Below are 24,636 nucleotides of genomic sequence, written 5' to 3'. Positions count from 1 at the left end.
TTTCCCACGTCCCGGGGGAGGCGGGGGACATTGAGTCCGAGTGGACCTTGTTCCGCGCCTCCATTGTTGAGGCGGCCGACCGGAGCTGTGGCCGTAAGGTCATTGGTGCCTGTCGTGGCGGCAATCCCCGAACCCGCTGGTGGACACCGGCGGTAAGGGATGCCGTCAAGCTGAAGAAGGAGTCCTATCGGGCCGTTTTGGCCTGCGGGACTCCGGAGGCAGCTGACAGGTACCGGATGGCCAAGCGGAACGCGGCTTCGGCGGTTGCTGAGGCAAAAACCCGGGCGTGGGAGGAGTTCGGCGAGGCCATGGAGAATGACTTCCGGACGGCTTCGAGGAAATTCTGGTCCACCATCCGGCGTCTCAGGAGGGGGAAGCAGTGCAACGTCAACACTGTTTACAGTGGAGATGGCGTCCTGCTGACCTCGACTCGGGACGTCGTGTGTCGGTGGGGAGAATACTTCGAAGACCTCCTCAATTCCACCGACACGCCTTCCATTTTGGAAGCAGGGCCTGGGGACTCTGAGGCGGACTCTCCAATCTCTGGGGTTGAAGTCACTGAGGTAGTTAAAAAACTCCTCGGTGGCAAGGCCCCGGGGGTGGATGAGATCCGCCCGGATTTCTTAAGGGCTCTGGATGTTGTGGGGCTGTCATGGCTGACACGTCTCTACAGCATCGCGTGGACATCGGGGACAGTGCCTCTGGATTGGCAGACTGGGGTGGTGGTTCCCCTCTTTAAGAAGGGGGACCGGAGGGTGTGTTCCAATTACAGGGGAATTACACTCCTCAGCCTCCCTGGTAAGGTCTATTCAGGGGTGCTGGAGAGGAGGGTCCGTCGGGAGGTCGAACCTCGGATTCAGGAGGAACAGTGTGGCTTTCGTCCTGGCCGTGGAACAGTGGACCAGCTCTTCACCCTCAACAGGGTCCTCGAGGGTGCATGGGAGTTCGCCCAACCAGTCCACATGTGTTTTGTGGACTTGGAGAAGGCGTTCGACCGTGTCCCTCGGGAGGTTCTGTGGGGGGTGCTTCGGGAGTACGGGGTACCGAGCCAACTGATAAGGGCGGTTCGGTCCCTGTATCACCGATGCCAGAGTGTGGTCCGCATTTCCGGCAGTAAGTCGGATTCGTTCCCAGTGAGGGTTGGACTCCGCCAAGGCTGCCCTTTGTCACCGATTCTGTTCATAATTTTTATGGACAGAATTTCTAGGCGCAGCCGAGGCGTTGAGGGTGTCCGGTTTGGGGACCTCAGCATCGCGTCTCTGCTTTTTGCAGACGACGTGGTGCTGTTGGCTTCTTCAGGCCGTGATCTCCAGCTCTCACTGGAGCGGTTCGCAGCCGAGTGTGAAGCGGTCGGGATGAGGGTCAGCACCTCCAAATCCGAGTCCATGGTCCTCGATCGGAAAAGGGTGGAATGCCCTCTCCGGATCGGGGATGAGATCCTGCCCCAAGTGGAGGAGTTTAAGTATCTTGGGGTCTTGTTCACGAGTGAGGGGAGGATGGAGCGCGAGATCGACAGGCGGATCGGTGCAGCGTCGGCAGTAATGCGGACTCTGTACCGGTCCGTCGTGGTAAAGAGAGAGCTGAGCCAAAAGGCAAAGCTCTCAATTTACCGGTCGATTTACGCTCCTACCCTCACCTATGGTCACGAGCTATGGGTCGTGACCGAAAGAACGAGATCCCGGATACAAGCGGCCGAAATGAGTTTTCTCCGCAGGATGTCCGGGCTCTCCCTTAGAGATAGGGTGAGGAGTTCGGTCATCCGGGAGAGACTCGGAGTAGAGTCGCTACTCCTCCACGTTGAGAGGAGCCAGATGAGGTGGCTCGGGCATCTCATCAGGATGCCTCCTGGACGCCTCCCTGGGGAGGTGTTCCGGGCATGTCCCACCGGTAGGAGACCCCGGGGACGACCCAGGACGCGCTGGAGAGACTATGTCTCTCGGCTGGCCTGGGAACGCCTTGGGATCCCCCGGGATGAGCTAGATGAAGTGGCTGGGGAGAGGGAAGTCTGGGAGTCCCTCCTGAAGCTGCTGCCCCCGCGACCCGACCCCGGATAAGCGGAAGAAGATGGATGGATGGATGGATGGATAATTCATAGTTTAAACAGACAAATACAATTAATAAACACAGTGATTGTGTTACTATACAGTGATTATAAGATAACAGTGCGTTTGTTACAGTGATATGATACATATTTCATATTGTGAATGTTAAAGGCATGATTGAGATTTCATATTGATTTAATTCATTTAGTTCATATGACTGATTATACAAGCTGGTTTGTATTCCCCCAGTTTCACCCTTTCCCTTGTTATTAAACCTGGAGTCAACCTTCAACCTGGGCTTCAGAGTCTTGATGAGTGAAAGTGGTTGAGCTTACTGTCTTCTGATATTCAACATATTTGGAGGGCAGGATAAGTACAGTGCCTTGCGAAAGTATTCGGCCCCCTTGAACCTTTCAACATTTCGCGACATTTCAGGCTTCAAACATAAAGATATAAAAGTTTAATTTTTTGTCAAGAATCAACAACAAGTGGGACACAATCGTGAAGTGGAACAAAATTTATTGGATAATTTAAACTTTCTTAACAAATAAAAAACTGAAAAGTGGGGCGTGCAATATTATTCGGCCCCCTTGCGCTAATACTTTGTAGCGCCACCTTTTGCTGCAATTACAGCTGCAAGTCGCTTGGGGTATGTCTCTATCAGTTTTGCACATCGAGAGACTGGAATTCTTGCCCATTCTTCCTTGCAAAACAGCTCGAGCTCAGTGAGGTTGGATGGAGAGCGTTTGTGAACAGCAGTCTTCAGCTCTTTGCACAGATTCTCGATTGGATTCAGGTCTGGACTTTGACTTGGCCATTCTAACACCTGGGTATCCAGGTCTATTTGTGAACCATTCCATTGTAGATTTGGCTTTAGGTTTTCGTTCATTGTCCTGTTGGAAGATAAATCTCCGTCCCAGTCTCAGGTCTTTTGCAGACTCCAACAGGTTTTCTTCCAGAATGGTCCTGTATTTGGCTCCATCCACCTTCCCATCAATTTTAGCCATCTTCCCTGTCCCTGCTGAAGAAAAGCAGGCCCAAACCATGATGCTGCCACCACCATGTTTGACAGTGGGGATGGTGTGTTCAGGGTGATGAGCTGTGTTGCTTTTACGCCAAACATATCGTTTTGCATTGTGGCCAAAAAGTTCGATTTTGGTTTCATCCGACCAGAGCACCTTCTTCCACATGTTTGGTGTGTCTCCCAGGTGGCTTGTGGCAAACCTTAAATGAGACTTTTTATGGATATCTTTGAGAAATGGCTTTCTTCTTGCCACTCTTCCATAAAGGCCAGATTTGTGCTGTGCACGACTGATTGTTGTCCTATGGACAGACTCTCCCACCTCAGCTGTAGTTATCTGCAGTTCATCCAGAGTGATCATGGGCCTCTTGGCTGCATCTCTGATCAGTCTTCTCCTTTTTGAGATGAAAGTTTGGAGGGACGGCCGGGTCTTGGTAGATTTGCAGTGGTCTGATACTCCTTCCATTTCAATATAATTGCTTGCACAGTGCTCCTTGAGATGTTTAAATCTTGGGAAATCTGTTTGTATTCAAATCCGGCTTTAAACTTCTCCACAACAGTATCTCGGACCTGCCTGGTGTGTTCCTTTGTCTTCATGGTTCTCTCTGCGCTTTAAACAGAACCCTGAGACTATCAAAGAGCAGGTGCATTTATACGGAGACTTGATTACACACAGGTGCATTCTATTTATCACCATCAGTCATTTAGGACAACATTGGATCATTCAAAGATAGACTTAGACTTAGACAGAACTTTATTGTCATTTTGTCAACACTAGGTGTGTACAAAACGAAATTTCGTTGCATACGGCTTTCAACAATGTAGTGGTATTTCGGCTGGTTAAAAAGTGACATTCTATATAAAAATATGAAATAAGATAATTATAAAGTACAAAGTGCAGCAGTGATAAAGTATGTAAACAGTGCAGGAGACAAAAGCAGTATTTACAAGTGTGCAGAGGAATGCTACGTTTGAATGTTCAACAGTCTGACGACAGCAGGGAAAAAACTATTGCAGAACCTGGTGGACCTGCAGCGGATGCTGCGAAACCTCTTCCCAGAGGGCAGCAGGGAGAACAGTCCATGGTGGGGGTGTGATGGGTCACTGATAATATTACGGGCTCGGGACACCCAGCGCTGGGATGACAAGTCCTGAATGGAGGGAAGAGGAGCCCCGATGATCCTCTCTGTTGTCCTCACCACTCTCCTCAGGTTCTTCCAATCGGAGGCGCTGCAACCTCCACACCACACCGAGAGACAGCTTGTCAGAATGCTCTCTATGGTGCTTCGGTAGAACGTCCTCATGATGGGTGGGGGCAGGTGGGCTCTCCTCATCCTCCGCAGGAAGTACAAGCGCTTCTGTGCCCTCTTGACCAGTGTTGTGGTGTTCACAGTCCAGGTGAGGTCGTCTGTGATGTGGACTCCCAGGGATTTAGTGCTGCTGACCACCTCCACAGCTGAGCTGTTGATGATCAGTGGAGCGTGGTGAGGCTGGTTCTTCCTGAAGTCGACGATGATCTCCTTCGTCTTCTCCACATTCAGGATCAGGCTATTTTCTCTGCACCAGCCCACCAACTGCTCCACCTCCTCTCTGTAGTCCAGGTCGTTGTTGTCCCTGATGAGGCCCACCACCGTTGTGTCGTCTGCAAAGTTCACGATGTGATTGGTGGTGAACCTGGGGGCGCAGTCGTGTGTCATCAGGGTGAACAGCAGGGGGCTCAGGACGCAGCCCTGAGGGGAGCCTGTGCTGAGGGTGATGACATCTGAGGTGTTCTGTCCGACCCGGACTGACTGAGGTCTGTTGGTGAGGAAGTCTAGCAGCCAGTTCCGAAGGGGGGTGCTGAAGCCCAGGTGTTCCAGTTTTTCCACCAGATGTTGTGGAATGATGGTGTTAAACGCTGAGCTGAAGTCCAGGAACAGCAACCGCACGTGGGTGTTCCTCTCCTCCAGGTGAGCCAGGCTCAGGTGAAGAACGGAGGAGATGGCATCCTCAGTAGAGCGGTTCTGCCGGTAGGCAAACTGGAACGGATCGAATGTTGGGGGGAGTCTGGAGACGGTGTGATCTTTGAGCAGCCTTTCGAAGCACTTCATCATGATGGGAGTCAGTGCCACAGGTCTGTAGTCATTCCATGAGGTGATTTGAGGTTTCTTCGGCACCGGAATGATGGAGGCAGCCTTGAAGCACACTGGCACTTTGGCTTGGTCCAGCGAGATGTTAAAAATGTCTGTGATGACACCAGCCAGCTGGCCTGCACATTCCTTGAACACCCGCCCAGGTATGTTGTCGGGGCCTGGGGCCTTACGTGGGTTGACTCTTCTCAGAGTCTTCCACACGTCGGCTGAGTCAAGGCAGAGGGCCTCCTCTTCCTGGTGGGGAACAGTTTTAACTGCAGGAGTGCTGTTTAGTGCCTCAAAACGCCCAAAGAAGTTATTTAGACCATTTAGGAAGTCAGCATCAACCTCACCCACCAGGGGGGAGGGTAAGTTGTAGTCCGTGATCGCCCGTATGCCTTGCCACATGCTCCTGGTGTTATTGGCGTCGTGGAAAAAATCCTGAATTTTCCGACTGTGGCTTCGCTTCGCTAGCCTGATGGCACGGTTCAAGTTGGCTCTCGCTGTCCTCAGTGCCTCCTTGTCGCCAGACTTGAAGGCTGAGTTCCGTGCTCGTAGCGTATGACGTACATCCTCAGTCATCCAGGGTCGTTGGTTGGCTCGGGTGATGATGTTCTTAGTGGTGCTGACGTCCTCGGAGCATTTGTTGATGTAGGCTGACACAGTCATGGCGTACTCATCAATGTCGATCTGATTGTCATATGTTGCTGCTGACTTGAACATGTCCCAGTCAGAGCACTCAAAGCAGTCCTGGAGTGCCTCCATGGCCCCCTCAGACCACACCCTCACCTGCTTCACTGTGGGTTTTGCTCTGATCCGCAGGGGCCTGTATGCAGGGATTAGCATAACAGATAGGTGGTCTGAAGAGCCGAGGTGGGGGTGGGGGGCTGCTCTGAATGCATCCTTTATATTGGTGTAAACCAAGTCCAGAGTGTTCTCTCCCCGAGTTGGAAAATCCACGTGTTGGTAAAAATGAGGGAGAATAGTCTTCATGCTAGCCTGGTTGAAGTCCCCAGCAATGATGAAAACCCCCTCTGTGTGCGTGGATTGCAGCTCACTGATTGTCCGATAGAGAACACTCATGGCCTCTTTAGTATTAGCGCTGGGAGGCACATACACAGCCGTGATGCTAACAACAGTAAACTCTCTGGGCAGGTAGAAGGGTCTGCAGTTAACAGTCAAAAGCTCGATGTCCGAAGAGCAGAAGCTGGCGACAGATCTAGCATTTTTGCACCAGTTGTTGTTGATGTAGACACACAGCCCACCTCCTCGGGATTTACCGCTTAGCTCGCTGTTTCTGTCGGCGCGGAATGTAGCGAGCCCCTCCAGGCTAACGGCGTTGTCCGGCATTGATGAGTTCAGCCATGTCTCCGTCAGGATGAGAGCGCAGCAGTTTCTAACTTCCCTCTTTGAAGAGAGTTCCAGTTTTAGATGGTCCATTTTATTATCCAGTGAGCGGACGTTGGAGAGGAAGATTGATGGAAGCGGCGGTTTGTAGGGGTTAGCTTTAAGCTTAGCCGTTAGCCCACCTCGACAGCCGCGCTTTCGCCGCCGGTCACACCGCCTACGCTTACTCCTCCTCCGGCGTGTGCTGCCCGGCGAGCCCGCTGCGTCGTGAGCTTCTGGGGCTAGCGCCCTAAGCACTCCGAGGCTACGCAAACAGACTAGGGTAGTTGTGGCTACGAGTCCGAAAACACTTGATGACCGTACCTCCAGCAGGCGCTGGCGATCATACACTAATCTACTGGATGGATAAACTAAACTTTGTGTTGTTTGTAGTGTCCTAGGCGACATATTTTGTGAAAATACTCGTCGGATGTTGAGACCCGTCGCGGCCGCGGCCAACTGGGGCGCCGCCATCTTGGTTGATCCTCACTGAACTTCTGGAGTGAGTTTGCTGCACTGAAAGTAAAGGGGCCGAATAATATTGCACGCCCCAATTTTCAGTTTTTTATTTGTTAAAAAAGTTTAAATTATCCAATAAATTTCGTTCCACTTCACGATTGTGTCCCACTTGTTCTCTGTTCTATGCCACGATAGCACAGTGGTTAAGGCTCTGCTCGGTACGCTGCAATTTACTTATAACCAGCTCAGTGGCCTAGTGGTAGAGTGTCCGCCCTGAGACTGGAAGGTTGTGGGTTCAAACCCTGGCCGGGTCATACCAAAGACTATAAAAATGGGACCCATTGCCTCCCTGCTTGGCACTCAGCATTAAGGGTTGGAATTGGGGGGTTAGATCACCAAATGATTCCCGAGCGCGGCACCGCTGCTGCTCACTGCTCCCCTCTCCCCCAGGGGATGGATCAAAATCACATGGGGATGGGTTAAATGCAGAGGACAAATTTCACCACACCCAGATGTGTGTGTGACGATCATTGGGACTTTAACTTTAACTTAACTTTTGTTGTTGATTCTTGACAAAAAATTAAAATTTTATATCTTTATGTTTGAAGCCTGAAATGTGGCGAAATGTTGAAAGGCTCAAGGGGGCCGAATACTTTCGCAAGGCACTGTATATTGATGAGGGAACTAGGTAACACATGCACGTTGTCTAAACACGTTCTGGGCGGGCCATCTCACAAAGTATCCTTGAGCAAGGTAGTTAACTGCTAGTTGCTCCTCATGTGTCATCAGTAGGAGATTTTACAGCTTTAAAGTGCTTTCAATACATTAAGGTACAAGTAAAAGCCCATGTACTACAGTAGAGTAGCATTTTATAAATTCTAGTCATAGATATCGTTCAAAACCTGTTGACTTCAGAACAAATCGCATTGAATCCTTTTTGGTTAGGTCAAGGTTTAGGCAAAGACACCATGACGAAAGGCGATATCTTGTTAGTGTGTCAAGTGGAAGGCAATAGTCATGGTTAGGATTAAGGTAAGGCTCTTCAATGCGCACACAAAAACATTTGTAGTACACTCACAGTTCACATCAGCGAAACATGTGTTTCAAGCATCTGCATCGGTCCGCATCAAAAAGAAACAGACCTTGTTTGTTGTAAAGTTTGGGATAGTTCACGCCATAGGTTTTGAGTCATCAAGCTAGATACTACATATTTTAATTACCACAATTGAGATATGAGCGAATCTCATATAAGCTTGAGGCAATGTGGTTGTTGTCCTGCACATTGATGATTGTTATATATGATCAGTCTGTGTGGTTACCCAAAATAACAGGTTCACACAGGCCAAAATGCACTATGATGGATAATGACAATATTTATGTCAGCTGGATCAACATGCACCATGCGGAGCGCGGAAATAGGCTTAGCTACACTAGCAAGTTGATTTTCCAACACGAGGTGACAGCTTCCTGGACCTGGTCTACACTACACATAAAGGAGCTTTCAAAGCCACCCCCCTCCCCCACATTGGACTTTCTGACCATATCACTGTTATGCTAATGCCCGCATACAGACAAAGAGTGAAAGTGTCCAGGCCGGTTCGCAAGCGGGTTAAAGTGTGGCCTGAGGGAGCCTCTGATGCTCTTCGAGACTGCTTTGACACAACAGACTGGGAAATGTTTAAGCAGGCAGCCACTTACAACAATCAGACATAGAGGAGACTGTGTAACAGACTGTGTAACCTCTTACATCACAAAGTGCATTGATGATGTGACCCACACAAAATAGAAGCTGGCATGAGAACAGCGAGAGCCAACCTGTCCCGTAGCATCAAGGAAGCAAAGAAGGCATTCACTTGCAAGATTACCGCCCACTTCAAAGACAGCAGGAACGCACAAAGCCTATGGCAGGGGATTCAGACCATCACAGACTACAAGCCCGCGCCGCAGAGCTGTGAGAGCAACATCCCTCTGCTCAACGAACTGAACCGCTTCTTTGCTTGCTTTGACGCTCAGAACAGCACTTGCCCGCTGAAGACCCCTCCACACCAGCAGCCCCTGTGCCTCTCTGCCGATAGCGTGAGGAGGACACTTGCTGCTATCAACACCCGTAAGGCGGCAGGCCCAGACAACATCCCAGGTCGAGCGCTGAAGGACTGCGCTGAGGAGCTTAAGGGTGTCTTCACAGACATCTTTAACACTTCCCTGCAGCAAGCCATCGTCCCATCATGTTTCAAGGCTGCCACCATCATACCTGTGCCGAAGAAAACTGCTCCATCCTGCTTCAATGACTACCGCCCCATGGCACTGACACCCATCATCATGAAGTGCTTTGACCCCTTCCAGTTTGCATACCGGGCCAAACGGTCCTCTGAGGATGCAATTTTCTCTGCCCTACACTCAGCCCTCACCCACCTAGAAAATAGAGACTCGTATGTGAGATTGCTGTTTGTGGACTTCAGTTCTGCATTCAACACCATTGTACCACAACGACTCATCTGCAAACTCGACAAACTGGGACTCAGTACCTACCTCTGCAACTGGCTACTGGACTTCCTCTGTCAGAAGCCTCAAGTAGTACGTGTTGGCGACAATATCTCAAGCAGCATCACGCTGAGCACGGGGGCCCCCCAAGGCTCAGTCCGCTGCTTTCACCCTGCTGACGCATGACTGCACTGCAACCTACAGCAACAACCGCATAGTGAAATTTGCTGACGACACGACTCTGGTGGGTCTCATCACCAAGGGCGATGAGACTCAATACAGGTTGGAGGTCGACCTTCTGACCACGTGGTGCAGGGACAACAACCTCCTGCTGAACGTCAGCAAGACCAACGAGATTGTTGTTGACTTCCGAAAGGGTCACACCCAACACCTGCCACTGACCATCGACGGTGCTGTGGTGGAGAGAGTGAGCAGCACCAGATTCCTGGGGGTGCACATCAGTGAAGACCTCTCCTGGACCACCACCACCACTACATCACTGGCGAAGAAAGCTCAGCGCCGCCTGTACTTCCTGCGGAAACTCAGGCGAGCAAGTGCTCCACCAGCCATCATGACCACATTCTACCAAGGCACCATTGAGAGCGTCCTCTCCAGCTGTATCGCTGTGTGGGGTGAAAGCTGCACTGAATACAACAGGAAGGCCCTGCAGCGCATAGTGGACACAGCTGGTAGGATTATTGGTGCTTCACTCCCCTCCTTGAAAGACATTTACACCTCCCATCTCACCCGCAAGGTGACCACGATTGTGAGTGATGTGAGTCACCGCGCTCACACTTTGTTTGATCTACTGCCCTCTGGGAAGATGTACAGAAGCCTGCACCACCAGACTCACCAACAGCTTCATACTCCAGGCTGTTAGGATCCTGAATTCTCTCCACCCTCGGCTGCATAACGTCCTGGCTAGGGGTGTAAATCGCGGGTTTTGTCACGATACGATATCATATCGATACAAAGAACCACGATACGATATTTGCCGATATCTTAAAGCCTGCTGTGATTCATTCACGATACATCACGATATAGTGCTCCACGATCGATATTTTTATTTTTTAAATAAGAAATATAGAACAATATCCTGATTTATAACAATTCATACGCAAAATCAACAAGGTACTGCAAACTCTTTATTTAGGAAATTACAAGAGTATTGTAGTATACAAAGTGCTTATTTTAACACTGAACTTTATCAAATTCCTATATTTTTTCTCATATAAGTAAAGAAAAATGAATATTCTTTCTTTTTTTGTAATACCATTAACTTTAAAGTGCATTACTGAACTATTTATTTACAATAATTTTAATTGTCCGTTGAGCCATCTTTTCTTTGGAATCCAAAGTGCTTCCAAACGAATGACTTGAAGCCCAAAGGGGAGTGAATTTCCTCGTCTTCTTGGACACTAGCCATAGCACTAGCCCAGGAGCCGCGTAGTTGTCGGCTCCCCTTTCACGTGCCTGCTCTGCTCACAACACAACACGCCACGTACTGCTCCCGGAAAGAGGAAGCAAGCGACAATGAACTGGATTTCAAAATAAAGTCGCGTCTAATGTCCGAGGTCAAACATGGCGATATAAATCGATGTTTACGTTTAGCATCGATGCCAATAAATCGTAGAGCATTATATCGATTAATCGATGTGTATCGATGAATCGTTACACCCCTAGTCCTGGCCTTTTGGGCCACGTTGGCTGCCTTGCACTACTCCACTTGCACTACTCTTCCTGTACTTTTGCGCTATTATACTGACTGTCTGCTGTATGCACAATTGCTCCATTTCAACCATGTTGCTCTTATTTATTCATTGCTCTTATTTATTCAATGTTTGTGCCTTCTTATTTATACTTTTTGTATTGTTTACTTGAATGTTTTGTTTGTCTGTGGACCAATTGGGTGTAATATGTCTTGTCACCGTGGGATAGTAGGAAACGCTATTTCGATCTCTTTGTATGTCTTGACGTGAAGATATTTACAATAAAGCAGACTTCGACTTTGACATGGTGACACAACTGGGTAAATGGAGGACTCAGGCACAAAGATGAGTTAGCAATGAAGGCAGCGATTTATTTTGGTCACTCACATTGCAGCAGGCCAACATCACAGATAAAGAAAAAGGAGTAAAGAAAGAAAAAAGAACACTTCTGGGAGACAACCACTCAAGATGGCGCCATAAAAGTCATCAAAGCAACAAAGGACAAATGTTTAGCGCATTTTAAAATAGAACCAAATTATACACTATGCTGAGTTGCACTAATACTATAAAACTATGTGAAACTACGTGAAAGTTATCTGGGGCATGAAGCCCCTGCAGGGTCACCCATGGCAAACAGTTGCTAGGTGAGGGGCCAGACAAAGCAAGGCTCACAGATCCCTTATGATTTCGTTTACCCTTGCACTCAAGAGGGGGGTGCCAGGCCTGGAGGTGGGACTTAAAGGTGACCGAGCCTTGACCCATGGGGCCCGGCCGAGCACAGCCAAAAAAAGAAATGTGGGTCCCCCTTCCCATTGAGGGACCACCTGTAGGGTCCGCAGTGAGCTGGGCGGCTAATTAAGGCAAGACCTTTGCGGTCCAGTCCGGCTACAGAAACTAGCCCTAGAGACATAGTGAAGGTGTCACCATGTCAGTATATCAGAAATGAAATGAGGCTGACATTAATCAATAATATTTGGCAGCCCTTTTTGACAATATAAATACTGTTCAATAAGGCAATATCTGAAATAATTTAAATGCATTCTCTCCCACGTGATATTACCAGAATGAACCTGTATGTGTTTATTTCCAGGTCCCGCTAAGAGCAGTGGAGACAGCTTGAGTGCAGCTGTGGGGAGCAGCATAACCAACCTGAGGGGTATGGAAGGGGACTACATGACTCAGTCTAATCCTTCCGTTCTAAGCACTGGCATTCCTTCAGTGGACCCATTTATCCCAGGAGAGCCCTACCTTGCACCAAGGTTCAAATTGAATTCTGTTAACAATAACTGTTGAAAATCACACTTTTTACCTATGAAGTTACCTGTGTAAAGAGACAGACAAAGTTTACTTCTTGAATCCAAGCTTCTATTTTATGCATTTGCACCAAAACTATTATTATATTATATTATTATAATAAAACTTTACGCATTAGGATTTGCCCGCCGCCAAGACAAATATACTTAATGAAGTCGATTATAGCAATGGTGAAGCTTCGCACTTCCGAGCATGTTTCAGCTGAGCGTTGAGCAGTGAATTGCCGGCGCCGCAGTCTGTGTGTGTTAAAGCGAGGATGCAACCGGCCGCATCACTCACCTCCATGCTGCACCGACACGGAACGGTCCATCCTTTCCCATCAAGTGAAATCATGCTAAAAGGTGTTCGCCTTCACCATCGCGACAATACACTGTACGCTGTGTTTTAGAACAATACTTACTGGTGGCCGTATTCATAATTTCATGAGTGAAATTGCTAAAGCTTGTGGCCAAAATATGGCGAGCATTACATTACATATAGCATCGGGTACATACATCCCACTTTATCTCAATCACTCTTCCAGCTGTCATTCTTGGTGGCAGACCTTGCGTTCTTGAAAGACAACTACAAGGAACGAAGATAACATAAATACAACTATTTATCTTTGTTCATTGTATTAGTCCTAACGTTGTTCATTGTGTTGTTCATTGCAAAGTGCATTTTGTAATATTTATTCATTGTTTAAATACTTTTTTGGAATTGTTAGGAAATTTAAGAAAAAAATGTAGGAAATGTTATACCTTTAGTTTTACTCCTTCCTCTGGGTTATTTGGTTTGAATTCATGATGGTGTTTTTCTTACACAAATACGTATAGTGAAAAATATTTGTTGAATTCAAATCTTTTAAAATATCTTATTATTAAAGAAATGAACATTTATGATCACAACCAACAGAAAAAAAAGTACCGAAAGTTGGTACCAGTGAGTCTGATTCCCAAGTACTGAAAGTTGGAACGAAACCACTTCAAATGTGAAAGGTACCCATCCTTAGTGCTAATAACGCAGATTTTTTGCTGTTCAACTCAGGGCTTGGTACCTACGTATATCCCGAAAATAGCAGAGATTAATTGTACTTGATTATTTAATTTCATTCTCTGTAGTATTTACTATTATTTTGATAATAGTACAGTATATGGACAATGCATACAGTAACATACGTACAATGAGGTTTACATTTTGCATTTTAATGTCTCAAATTACCAGTGTTTTGAGCACCTGAAATTAAATTTGTGCTTTCTCTCTTTAACTTCCAGTTTAGCTCTGGGTGCTTCTCAACAAGACTGGTTAGACTTGAGGTTCCATACGAGTTCTCGCCGCTGGCGGTTGCCAGGACTACAGTGTCTTTCCAAGTCTGAACCCTGAACAATAAAAGCTGAACTAATTTTCTGTTTTTCACAGAGATCAAACTCATTTAATGGGTCACTATATTTTACAAGCAATAAAAATGTCAGAAAGGTATGATGGAATAATGCAATGATATAGTCATCAAACAAGTTGTTTGGTAAGGGGTTCTCAGAGCCATAAATAAACATTGGAAGCCTGTTGGTCTGTTGTGATTTTTTATTTATTTAAAAAAGATTTAAGTCCCAATGATCGTCACACACATCTGGGTGTGGTGAAATTTGTCCTCTGCATTTAACCCATCCCCATGTGATTTTGACCCATCCCCTGGGGGAGAGGGGAGCAGTGAGCAGCAGCGGTGCCGCGCTCGGGAATCAGTTGGTGATCTAACCCCCCAATTCCAACCCTTAATGCTGAGTGCCAAGCAGGGAGGCAATGGGTCCCATTTTTATAGTCTTTGGTATGACCCGGCCGGGGTTTGAACCCACAACCTTCCAGTCTCAGGGCGGACACTCTACCACTAGGCCACTGAGCATTTGATTTGACTTGTTTATTTTGGCAAGTACAACACACTTATTATAACATTTCACATTTTGTTTTACATGACTTGTCGAAAAGGGAAGCGAGTTGAAGCAATTCTGCTTCCCGATTACAACCGAGGGTTTTACTGCCAGACACACAGTCTACACTACTACAGTACTACCTATAATACTACCATAACCATGGAAATAAGGAGGTTCTTGCTCTGACCCCAACTTAGACTTAGACTTAGACAGAACTTTATTGTCATTTTGTCAACACTAGGTGTGTACAAAACGAAATTTCGTTGCATACGGCTTTCAACAATGTAGTGGTATTTCGGCTGGTTAAAAAAAAGTGACATTCTATATAAAAATATGAAATAAGATAATTATAAAGTACAAAGTGCAGCAGTGATAAAGTATGTAAACAGTGCAGGAGACAAAAGCAGTATTTACAAGTGTGCAGAGGAATGCTACGTTTGAATGTTCAACAGTCTGACGACAGCAGGGAAAAAACTATTGCAGAACCTGGTGGACCTGCAGCGGATGCTGCGAAACCTCTTCCCAGAGGGCAGCAGGGAGAACAGTCCATGGTGGGGGTGTGATGGGTCACTGATAATATTACGGGCTCGGGACACGCAGCGCTGGGATGACAAGTCCTGAATGGAGGGAAGAGGAGCCCCGATGATCCTCTCTGCTGTCCTCACCACTCTCCTCAGGTTCTTCCAATCGGAGGCGCTGCAACCTCCACACCACACCGAGAGACAGCTTGTCAGAATGCTCTCTATGGTGCTTCGGTAGAACGTCCTCATGATGGGTGGGGGCAGGTGGGCTCTCCTCATCCTCCGCAGGAAGTACAAGCGCTTCTGTGCCCTCTTGACCAGTGTTGTGGTGTTCACAGTCCAGGTGAGGTCGTCTGTGATGTGGACTCCCAGGAATTTAGTGCTGCTGACCACCTCCACAGCTGAGCTGTTGATGATCAGTGGAGCGTGGTGAGGCTGGTTCCTCCTGAAGTCGACGATGATCTCCTTCGTCTTCTCCACATTCAGGATCAGGCTATTTTCTCTGCACCAGCCCACCAACTGCTCCACCTCCTCTCTGTAGTCCAGGTCGTTGTTGTCCCTGATGAGGCCCACCACCGTTGTGTCGTCTGCAAAGTTCACGATGTGATTGGTGGTGAACCTGGGGGCGCAGTCGTGTGTCATCAGGGCGAACAGCAGGGGGCTCAGGACGCAGCCCTGAGGGGAGCCTGTGCTGAGGGTGATGACATCTGAGGTGTTCTGTCCGACCCGGACTGACTGAGGTCTGTTGGTGAGGAAGTCTAGCAGCCAGTTCCGAAGGGGGGTGCTGAAGCCCAGGTGTTCCAGTTTTTCCACCAGATGTTGTGGAATGATGGTGTTAAACGCTGAGCTGAAGTCCAGGAACAGCAACCGCACGTGGGTGTTCCTCTCCTCCAGGTGAGCCAGGCTCAGGTGAAGAACGGAGGAGATGGCATCCTCAGTGGAGCGGTTCTGCCGGTAGGCAAACTGGAACGGATCGAATGTTGGGGGGAGTCTGGAGACGATGTGATCTTTGAGCAGCCTTTCGAAGCACTTCATCATGATGGGAGTCAGTGCCACAGGTCTGTAGTCATTCCATGAGGTGATTTGAGGTTTCTTCGGCACCGGAATGATGGAGGCAGCCTTGAAGCACACTGGCACTTTGGCTTGGTCCAGCGAGATGTTAAAAATGTCTGTGATGACACCAGCCAGCTGGCCTGCACATTCCTTGAACACCCGCCCAGGTATGTTGTCGGGGCCTGGGGCCTTACGTGGGTTGACTCTTCTCAGAGTCTTCCACACGTCGGCTGAGTCAAGGCAGAGGGCCTCCTCTTCCTGGTGGGGAACAGTTTTAACTGCAGGAGTGCTGTTTAGTGCCTCAAAACGCCCAAAGAAGTTATTTAGACCATTTAGGAAGTCAGCATCAACCTCACCCACCGGGGGGGAGGGTAAGTTGTAGTCCGTGATCGCCCGTATGCCTTGCCACATACTCCTGGTGTTATTGGCGTCGTGGAAAAAATCCTGAATTTTCCGACTGTGGCTTCGCTTCGCTAGCCTGATGGCACGGTTCAAGTTGGCTCTCGCTGTCCTCAGTGCCTCCTTGTCGCCAGACTTGAAGGCTGAGTTCCGTGCTCGTAGCGTATGACGTACATCCTCAGTCATCCAGGGTCGCTGGTTGGCTCGGGTGATGATGTTCTTAGTGGTGCTGACGTCCTCGGAGCATTTGTTGATGTAGGCTGACACAGTCATGGCGTACTGTTATAGATATATTTCCATCCTGCCCTGCTTTGCTAAGGTCTTAGAAAAACTGGTCCACAAACAGCTCAGTCTTCTTTTGGCCTCAAATAACATCCTGTCCGAACTGCAGTCTGGGTTCCGGCCTGGCTATGGATGCACGACAGCTACTTTGAAGGTCCTAGAGGATATCATTACTTCCCTGGATTCCAAGCAGATTTGTGTTGCTGCCTTCATTGACCTGACTAAAGTCTTTGACTCCGTCATCCATTCCATCCTCCTGCAGAGGCTCTCTATTATTGGCCTGTCATCACACGCATGTGATTGATTTGCCAGCTACCTAAATAATTGACTCCAGCAAATTAAATTGGAAAATATTCTTTCTGACCCTCTCACCATCTCCAAAGGGGTTCCTCAAGGCTCGATCCTAGGCCCATTGCTGTTCTCCATTTACATTAATGATGTAGTCAAGTATGACGGCAGTTCAAAGATCCACCTTTATGCTGATGATACTATCCTATACTCTGACGGTCCTTCTCTCCATTCTGCAGCATCCTCATTACAACTGAACTTGAGTTTGTAAATTGTTACAAATATTTAAAACTGGAAGTTAGCATATCAAGTGATATACATTTGTTTTGATTACAGCAATGCCAAGTAGATTTAGTGATAACAGTTTGATTGAATACAACAGTGACAGTTAAATCAATTTCGAGAGAGTTGGAATCACAATCCCGAGGCACCCCGGGCATCGTCCCCAGCAACAGGCGGCACTTGCACCGACCGATCACACAGCTAATCGCCTCCCATGCTCGTCTCACATAAGTTTGTGTGTGTGGGTGGGAGTGGCCCAGTTATAGTCTTTGCTATAGCTTTTATCGTTTTCATGTCTAGCTCATCACATCTATTGAGGTTTTGGATGTATAATTTGTTAGAATAGAAAATACTTCTTCTGTGACCGGTTCGAGCACAAGTGGTTGGGCGGAACACATTTGATTCTTTCACTTTCAAATTCACTCAACCATGCTTCTACTTCCTACCCATCATTCATCTTTAGTAAATATATTATGAAAACTGAGTCTACATACTGTGCAATCAACATTTAGTAAATGACTTTGTCTGGGAATGAGCCATTTGCAGATTTTGACTGCCTGTACGTGAGAATTTTTTTTTTTAAATGATGGGTACCAAATTACTGTCCGGTTCCGGGGTGGCATACTTATTTTGTCCACAGGGAACAACCGTGAGCACAGTGGCAGAGTGCAGAGGGCCCAGGTGCGGCTCATCAGGCTCGTTAAAGGAGGGCTCTTAAGGAGCATGCATTCAACTGCTCGTCACCTGAGTGTCCCTTCAGTGTGATCACCTCCACGGTTGTGCCTCTAGCTCAGGGGTCTCAAACTCCAGTCCTCGGGGGCCGCATTCCTACATGTTTTCCAAGTTTCCCTCGTTAAACACACCTGATTCAAATGATCAGTTCATCCTCACGTTCTGCAGGAGCCTGATAATTGAATCAGGTGTGTTTAACGAGGGAAACTTGGAAAACATGTAGGAATGCGGCCCCCGAGGACTGCAGTTTGAGACCCCTGCTCTAGCTCCTTGAGCTCGCTCATAGCTAGCGCTCTTCCTGCTCATCAACGCCACGTTCTTCAGTTCTTCTGGTCTGCCCTAAGATCTCTGCCACAGCCACATTCATTCTCTGACCAAGTCTTGTAGGTTCCCTCCACCGATCACCGCCAAGATCTACCCCGTTCTGGCTGAACTCCTCACGCTCCGCCACTGCTGCCCCCGGCTCCGTGCTCCTGGCTTCGATCATGCCGCTCTACCTCCACCGCAGCTCCTCCAATAAACACTCCTCACTCATTCTGGACGTCTGAGTTGGTTTTTCTGCATGTGGGTCAAATCAATTGCTAAAATGATGACAATTACAAGTTTTATGATAGCTCATAGGTGTGTGTCTAGCATATCATGCTTAAAAATCCTTCCTTTTTACATTTTAATCATTCCGTTCTGGTCTATATAAAGTGGAACAGCAATGCTTTTGTCTGAAATTGTTATAACAGCACAGGCCCCCCTTTTACCCCTGTTCTAAGGCACCTCTGAGAGCATATTTATGAGTTTGTTGCCCCTTTAAGGTTAAAAACAAGAATGGCACCTGTATGATATGAGATAATTACAAATAATGTGAATGATTTGGGTACGTTAGACACATAACAGTGGAATAATGAGGCATCTGGTGCTGAGGTGATGGTAGGGAGGCCCCCAAATGAAATTCTGCTAAATGCCCTTCAAGGATTGGGCCAATTTTGATCACAACTGTATGTGTCTTGTATTTTAAGGTGGAGGCAGCAGCTGATTTCTAACAGATAAAATCAAACTGTGGCTATACAGGACCACTGCAGGTGGACGAAAAGGATGCCATAATATAATTTTCATAGAGGTTTGTCGCCAGGATTCCTGCTACTCTTTCATTGTAGTGCCCTCAACACACATGGTCACATAATTCATAAATACATAATTCACTAATGTTAGTTACAGCGTGTACTCCAGTGGCATGATACATCGTGATATATCATGTTATTAAAAATAATGTAAAATGTGAGAAGTTGTTGTCACCATCTCAATCCTTCACAATTTATAGTATACATTTTAATTTGATTTATTTTTAAGCAATATTCTTCTACTCAACAGAGCCATTGTTCTCCATGCAACCTTGCGCCTCACACCAATCCTGCAACAACTAAGAAATGGCCTCAAGGTCTATGACTTCCTCGGGGTCATTGAAAGGCAGACACTGATCTGTGCACCACAGTTTGTCCCCAAACAGGAAATCAATATTGTGTAATGCTAGAAATGACAATGAAATGCTTTGAAAAACAATCTCACTCTTTCTATAAGTGAGACATACTCCAGATCATCCTGAATATTGCCAACAATCATCCCACTTTGTGAATGCTACTTCAGTCAATCAGCAAGCACTGTAAGCATCCCACTTTGTGAATGCTACTTCAGTCAATCAGCAAGCACTGTAAGAATCATATAAAGCAGCATACCAAATTGCTCAGTGCAAAAAAACAAAAAAAAACACCATTGCAGAAGAGCTGATACTAACGACCTGCAGCCGTGGATATGGTCTCCGTCATGTTGCCCCATTTTGATTAAAAAAACAGCACAAATTGTTTTATTCATTTTTGTTTTGTAGGTTAAAATGTTTTATACATTGTGCTCCTGAGTTAATGTTGCTGATTACTTTGAATTGAATATTATTTATTGCTGTTATTTAATTTAATATTATGTATGTTTATTATTATTTTATTGTATTTTTTTCAGCATAAAATGGCAGTTGGTCAAGAATGTTTATCGTTTGAATAATTATAATTTCTTTTTTAATTTCAGGCAAAGTGATGCACTTTGAATCTGTTCTGTTACAGACTAAAAAACAATGTTATTAAGAAAGTTATTCTTTATTGTAAGTTGATCTTTCTTTTTTATTTCTTTTTTGTTTTCTTTAATGTTAATAACAGGGGGGGCGCGCGAAATGTTTTCTTCTACCTAGGGGGAGGCATCACAGAAAATGATTGTGAAGCACTGTTTTAAACCAATAGGTGGCAGTAATATCTTTTCAATCCCCGCATTCATTAGCACAAAGAAGACACATCCCGGAAATCGTAGCAACATGGCGGAATGCGAAAGAAGCGGTAGTGAAAGACACGATTCGCGTTTAGGCGCCGAAGCTCCCAAATTATCGGATTTATTTGACCGTGGGTGGAAGATTCTTGATGAGGTAGACAATACAAATGATCCCCTTGCTTCTAACAGTGTTCAGGTGCGAGTCAAACGTGCCATAGGTTTGTTAGAAGAAACATCCCGAATGGCTTCTCAGCTGGACTTGTTCAGTCCCAATGAAGAGTTGGAGGAGATTGCCACAGCGGACCTCAAATATTTGCTGAGCCCCGCTCTCTTAGGCGCCCTGACCATGAAGCTGACAGGTCGAGACAAACGATTGGAAATTGTCCAAACAGCCCGGGCTTACTTTATGGATTTTCTGAAGAGATGTAAAGACTATAACATATCTCAGTTTCATCTACCGGAGTCCGTGAATGAAAGCCCAATTTCGGACGAAGCAGCAAAGAACGCTCCCTCTGCCTGCACAGTAAGTGCCACATTGACCATTACTACCATAATTTGGGTTTTTATTCATTAGGCGCACTTCAAGGGTCTGGCCAACGATAGTTGCTACCTCCCCCATGTTTTAGTTTGGGAATAGTTATTTTGCCCTATTTTTCAAATTGCAACTCTCCCACGACCATTATTGTGGTGACGTAAACGGCCGTGATTGGTCAGTCACTAGAGAGGCATTCAGGGCAAGCCGTGAATCAACTATACTACCGTGATTACAGTTAGTTGACCGTGAATAGATTAGCATGATATGCAAGCTGCGGAATTACGGCATTGCTGGCTCCTTTAAATTATTAACTTACTACTTATCCTTACACCTCCTGTGTGGAGTTTGCATGTTCTCCCCGTGCCTGCATAGGTTTTCCACGGGAACTCCGGTTTCCTCCCACATCACAAAAGCATGCTTGGTCGGCCAATTGAGCACTCCAAATTGCCCATAGGTGTGAGTGCGTGTGCAGATGGTTGTTCGTCTCTGTGTGCCCTGCGATTGGGTGGCCAGCCAGTTCATGGTGTCCCCTGCCTACTGTCCGATGACTGCTGGGCTAGGCTCCAGCACGCCCACGACCGCCGTGGGGACAGGATGGATGGACGGACGGATCATCAGGCAATAGGCGGGGGGACACACTGAACTGGTTGCCAGAATAATGTTATGCCAACATTTTATTTTTACTTGGGGGGCCGGGCCAAGTGATTGTTGTGATTGTCACAGAAGTGTTACTTGTTTTGCGGTTCTGCGTGAGTGAGAAACGTGGCTAAATAAATGTCTGTGACATCGTCGTATATAGGAATTTACATTCATCACTGTGTTCTGTCAAGCCACGTTTCAATTGAGTTGATTAGTAACGGGCCAGTTTCCAATTATGAACTATTTGTGTATTTTTATTTTTATCTTTTTATTATGAATTAGTAACTCAGATATTCATCAATATTTGTATCAACTTTTTAAACGATGCAATGTATTTTCCCAGCCTATGCCCAGCACATCCAACTTGGTTGCCATGGCCGCACAAAGACAAGCTAAAATTGAGCGATACAGTCAGAAGAAGGAGCTGGAGGCCAGACTGTTAGACGTGCGAAGATCCGTGGAGAGTGGACAGGCCGACGATGAAACAAGCAGAGATTTTTACTTGCTGAATGTCCGGAAATGGGTGATTCTGTGCCTGGATGAAGTACAGAGCATAGACCAGGAGATGGAAATATTGAAGAGTATGGATCAGATGCAGCTTGGTGCTGCACAGCCTGCTAGACTGAGCAGGCCTCCGATGAAACCATTTATTCTCACAAAGGATGCTATGCAGGTTAGTTTGGGTATGGTGTCAAATCAAATTAACATTTGAATGTAATAGAACGCAATTTTGGGGAAAAGACAACAAGATGAGGTTATGGTTTGCGGCTGTTTTTAAGACCCACTATTTAAAGATGTGTAATTGGCACGTGTTCCACTGTTTATTACCCGTTGCCACTGAATTGTCCACTAACCAAAGACTATAAAAATGGGACCCATTGCCTCCCTGCTTGGCACTCAGCATTAAGGGTTGGAATTGGGGGGTTAGATCAACAAATGATTCCCGATCGCGGCACCGCTGCTGCTCACTGCTCCCCTCTCCCCCAGGGGATGGATCAAAATCACACGGGGATGGGTTAAATACAGAGGACAAATTTCACCACACCCAGATGTGTGTGTGACAATCATTGGGACTTTAACTTTAAGTTTTTTAACTTTAACCGCATATGTTGTGATGCGGGTGATAAAAGAATAACTTATTGCTGATTTAATAGCGTCTCATAATCTTTGTTTATTCCCCAGGCTCAGGTGTTTGGAGCTGGCTACCCCAGCCTTCCCACCATGACAGTGGATGACTGGTATGATCAGCACAAGAAACACGGAGTGCTGCCTGATCAGGGAGTTCCCAGAAGGGGTGCGGCGGAGGACGACACTGATGCAAAGGAGCGTGAAGAAGAAGAAAAAGAGAAACAGACAGAAAATGATGATGATGAGTCTTTGATGAAAGCCAGGAAGTGGGATGAGTGGAAAGACGATCATCGCAGAGGTTATGGCAACCGCCAAAACATGGGCTAACTGGTCCGAACACCAATTACCTAAACATGCCTTGTTCTGTGGACATGCTTCAGAAACTTTCAGAAAAAAAACTGTTGGTATTTAAAGATCACCAAAACATATTGTGCACCTTGTTTCTTTAATTTGATGATTTATAGATGTGACGCTGATTTATTCATGTTGCAATTTCTGTTTTTAGTTTTCTTTAAATTACTTATGTTAAATTTTTGGTATGTCTTTAACTTTTTTTCAGTTTTTTTTCATCAGGTGGCATCCAGCTTAAATGCATTTATTAGTACTGCTACAAAAACCAACCACTACAGTGAAATGCAGAAATTCAGCTGTTACATAACATTTTCTCACAACATTAAGATTAAGTGGGTGAAAACTCCAGAATACTTCCAAGTGCCTCACTTGGCAATTTGAATTATGTTAGAAGAATCTGTCAAACATTTATAAAAATGCTTTTGTTTTGATTTGTGTCATTCACTGTATCTTTGGCTTCAGAGAAAATACAGTATGTCCAACTTTGTAAAATGCAATGAAAGGAGCAGAAATAGTCAAGTCAGTGTATCATGTACCCGAATTGCTTCACAGCTCTTGTGTGCAACACTACTGTTGTCAGACATGTGCAAAAAATGTGATCTTGTTAAGTGAAGTCATATGAAAGATTAACACATTACATCAGTCTATTTGACAATAAATGTTCAAAGAAATAATGTAACAACTTGTTAATGGTGTATGAATGACACCAAATATTCTATATGTTCAGAAGTGAAGGCAACTTACCGTATTTTTCGCACCAAAAGGCGCACTGGATTATAAAGCGCACCCTCATTGAATTTTTTATTTTAGAAATTATTTCATATATAGGGCGCACCGGATTAAAAGGCGCATAAAATAGAAGCTATACTGCAACAAACTGAGGTTGACTAGGGTTGCGGTATGCATCCACTAGCCAATAACCAATGAGCCCTCTGTAAACAATCGCGTTTCTCAAACTATCTCCTATAAAATGATCAGAACTGACTAAAGTTCAATCTAACACTGGTACTGCTTACCTATGTTTCCCTTCCATATCGATCCGTAAATTTACTCGAAACATTAACAGAGCAGCCTATTTTGACATGAAATAGCCTTGTGCGTATAGCAGCTATTATCGTAGCATTAGCCACCCGCAAACTCCCATGAGCCTCAGCTTGCAGACCCCCATGAGCCTCAGCAAAGTGTAAACAATCGCGTTTCTCAAACGATCTCCTATAAAATGATCGGAACTGACTAAAGTTTGATCCAACACATTGGTACTGCTTACCTATGTTTCCCTTCCATATCAATCCGTAAATTTACTTGAAACATTAACGGAGCAGCCTATTTTGAAATGAAATAGCCTCGCGGGTACAACAGCTATTCGGTGACGCCCCCTGACCACAGTTGCCGTAATGTTGGGAAGCGATGCGACCTTGTAATTTACTAGTCGTACTATAACGCACTGAAACATTTTGGCAGAGCACTGTGTACAACCAGTATGGATCAACAAATTCATAAATTGATCCATATATAAGGCGCTCTGCATTATAAGGCGCACTGTGGTTTTTTAAGTAAAATGTAAGTTTTTAAGTGCGCCTAATAGTGCGGAAAATACGGTAAGTATAATTTGAATTCCAATAAGTTGGCTTTCTGTCACACAAATATCAACTCATGGTAGTGCATTTCAGTGACCACTGTAGGTAAATGTGGCTCAAG

At 46.2% G+C, this 24,636-nt stretch overlaps 2 protein-coding genes across 5 annotated transcripts in view; both read left to right on the top strand.

The window, feature by feature from the left end:
* ccdc142 (coiled-coil domain containing 142) overlaps positions 1-14,068 on the top strand; it is a 93,381-nt gene extending 79,313 nt beyond the window's left edge. For 3 of the 4 annotated variants that reach the window (XM_037262815.1, XM_037262816.1, XM_037262814.1), the window contains 2 exons: positions 12,300-12,468; positions 13,777-14,068. In XM_037262815.1, coding sequence (XP_037118710.1) covers positions 12,300-12,468; positions 13,777-13,885 — 278 coding nt within the window. In that variant the 3' untranslated portion in view covers positions 13,886-14,068. The remainder of the gene's footprint in view (positions 1-12,299; positions 12,469-13,776) is intronic. The other variant, XM_037262817.1, reaches the window with a different exon arrangement.
* Positions 14,069-20,305: 6,237 nt separating this feature from the next.
* igbp1 (immunoglobulin (CD79A) binding protein 1) lies at positions 20,306-23,617 on the top strand. Its single transcript, XM_037262871.1, has 3 exons — positions 20,306-20,808; positions 21,803-22,132; positions 22,642-23,617. The coding sequence occupies exons 1-3, from the start codon at positions 20,332-20,334 to the stop codon at positions 22,912-22,914; spliced, it is 1,080 nt and encodes a 359-aa protein (XP_037118766.1). The 5' UTR covers positions 20,306-20,331; the 3' UTR covers positions 22,915-23,617.
* The last annotated feature ends 1,019 nt before the right edge of the window (positions 23,618-24,636 follow it).

Source organism: Syngnathus acus, chromosome 10 (assembly GCF_901709675.1).
Source record: "Syngnathus acus chromosome 10, fSynAcu1.2, whole genome shotgun sequence".
NCBI lineage: Eukaryota > Metazoa > Chordata > Actinopteri > Syngnathiformes > Syngnathidae > Syngnathus > Syngnathus acus.
Note: the sequence above shows the minus strand (reverse complement) of the source record. Positions and strands in the feature narration are given on the sequence as shown.

Bases quoted from the DNA above. Each gene is read 5' to 3' on its own strand.
- igbp1 (XM_037262871.1), top strand. From the start codon at position 20,332: ATGGCGGAATGCGAAAGAAGCGGTAGTGAAAGACACGATTCGCGTTTA. The intron at 20,809-21,802 runs GTAAGTGCCACA...GTATTTTCCCAG, and splicing joins ACGCTCCCTCTGCCTGCACA to CCTATGCCCAGCACATCCAA. The intron at 22,133-22,641 runs GTTAGTTTGGGT...TTTATTCCCCAG, and splicing joins TCACAAAGGATGCTATGCAG to GCTCAGGTGTTTGGAGCTGG.